The sequence below is a fragment of the Dromiciops gliroides genome, chromosome 6 (genome assembly GCF_019393635.1).
Source record: "Dromiciops gliroides isolate mDroGli1 chromosome 6, mDroGli1.pri, whole genome shotgun sequence".
Classification (NCBI taxonomy): domain Eukaryota; kingdom Metazoa; phylum Chordata; class Mammalia; order Microbiotheria; family Microbiotheriidae; genus Dromiciops; species Dromiciops gliroides.
This window is the reverse complement of record NC_057866.1, coordinates 20,815,172-20,816,538: the sequence shown is the minus strand read 5'-3', so window position 1 is coordinate 20,816,538 and position 1,367 is coordinate 20,815,172. Positions and strand designations below refer to the sequence as shown.

General features: G+C 38.5%; 1 protein-coding gene across 1 annotated transcript; it reads left to right on the top strand.

The window, feature by feature from the left end:
• The first annotated feature begins 407 nt into the window (after positions 1-407).
• LOC122731529 (olfactory receptor 4C11-like) lies at positions 408-1,331 on the top strand. Its single transcript, XM_043971695.1, has one exon. The coding sequence runs from the start codon at positions 408-410 to the stop codon at positions 1,329-1,331; it is 924 nt and encodes a 307-aa protein (XP_043827630.1).
• The last annotated feature ends 36 nt before the right edge of the window (positions 1,332-1,367 follow it).

Here is a 1,367-nt window from a genome sequence, read left to right as displayed (position 1 = left end):
ATGCATGTGTTTGATGAAAAGTACCTTTATCAATTAAGCCTGTGAACTTTTGTAATACCAGAAAAAAATAAGATTGAAAGTGGAAGAAGAGGGTCAGTTTTCAGCAAGTATTAACTTTGATAAGTTAGCAACCTGTACTCTATCCTTTTACTGACATAGACACTTATTCCTTAATAAACAAGCTCAATAAGTCTGTTTAGTGAACTGAAATAGTTCATGGGAAGTGTTTCTTCTTGGTAATATTCCATGTAAGGTTTTTAAGGATACAGGTAGATACATTAAAGTACTTGAGAAGAAGAAATAGTTCTGTGACACAGGGCTCCTTCATCTGTTTTTGTAATGCTTTCTTCCATATATGCAATGATTAGTTCTCACATATATCTTTCCCATTTTAATTGAAAACAGCAATGAAAAATAACGTGACTGAATTCATTCTTCTTGGATTGACACAAGACCCAGTGAAAAAGAAGGTAGTATTCGTTATTTTCTTGGTTTTCTACACTGCAACTGTGGTAGGAAATCTGCTCATCATTTTGACCATCAAGACCAGTCCCACACTTGGAGCCCCCATGTATTTCTTTCTGACCTATTTGTCCTTTGCAGACTTCTGTTTCTCTAGTACTGCAGCCCCCAAACTGATTGTAGACAACCTCTCTAAAAAACAGACTATCTCCTTTGATGAGTGCATGACCCAATTGTTTGGAATGCATTTCTTTGGATGTATGGAAGTGTTGGTTCTTATCCTCATGGCCTATGACCGCTATATAGCCATCTGTAAGCCTTTACGCTACACGGTCATCATGAACCAGAAGGTGTGTGGGATTTTAGTCCTATTGGCTTGGGTTGGGTCTTTTCTGCATTCTATCACCCAGATCTTCCTTGCATTGAGTTTACCCTTCTGTGGTCCCAATGTGATGGATCACTATTTTTGTGACTTGCAACCTCTGTTGAGATTGGCCTGCACTGACACATATGCAATAAACCTCTTGGTTGTTTCCAATAGTGGGATCATATGCATTGCGAGCTTTGCAATTCTAATGACATCCTATATTTATATCCTTTATTTCCTAAGAAATCATAGTGCAGAAGGGAAGCGTAAAGCCTTGTCCACCTGTACCTCCCACATAATTGTGGTCATTATATTCTTTGTCCCTTGTATTTTTATATATACTCGGCCTCCAATCATCTTCCCTGTGGATAAGTTGGTGTCTGTATTTTATACCATTGGAACTCCATTGTTAAACCCATTGATCTATACACTGAGGAATGCAGAAGTAAAAAATGCTATGGGGAAGCTATGGAGAAACAGAGTAAGTTCACATGGCAAGTAGCATACATAGCCTGCTCCCCAAGTTACCAGCATGCCA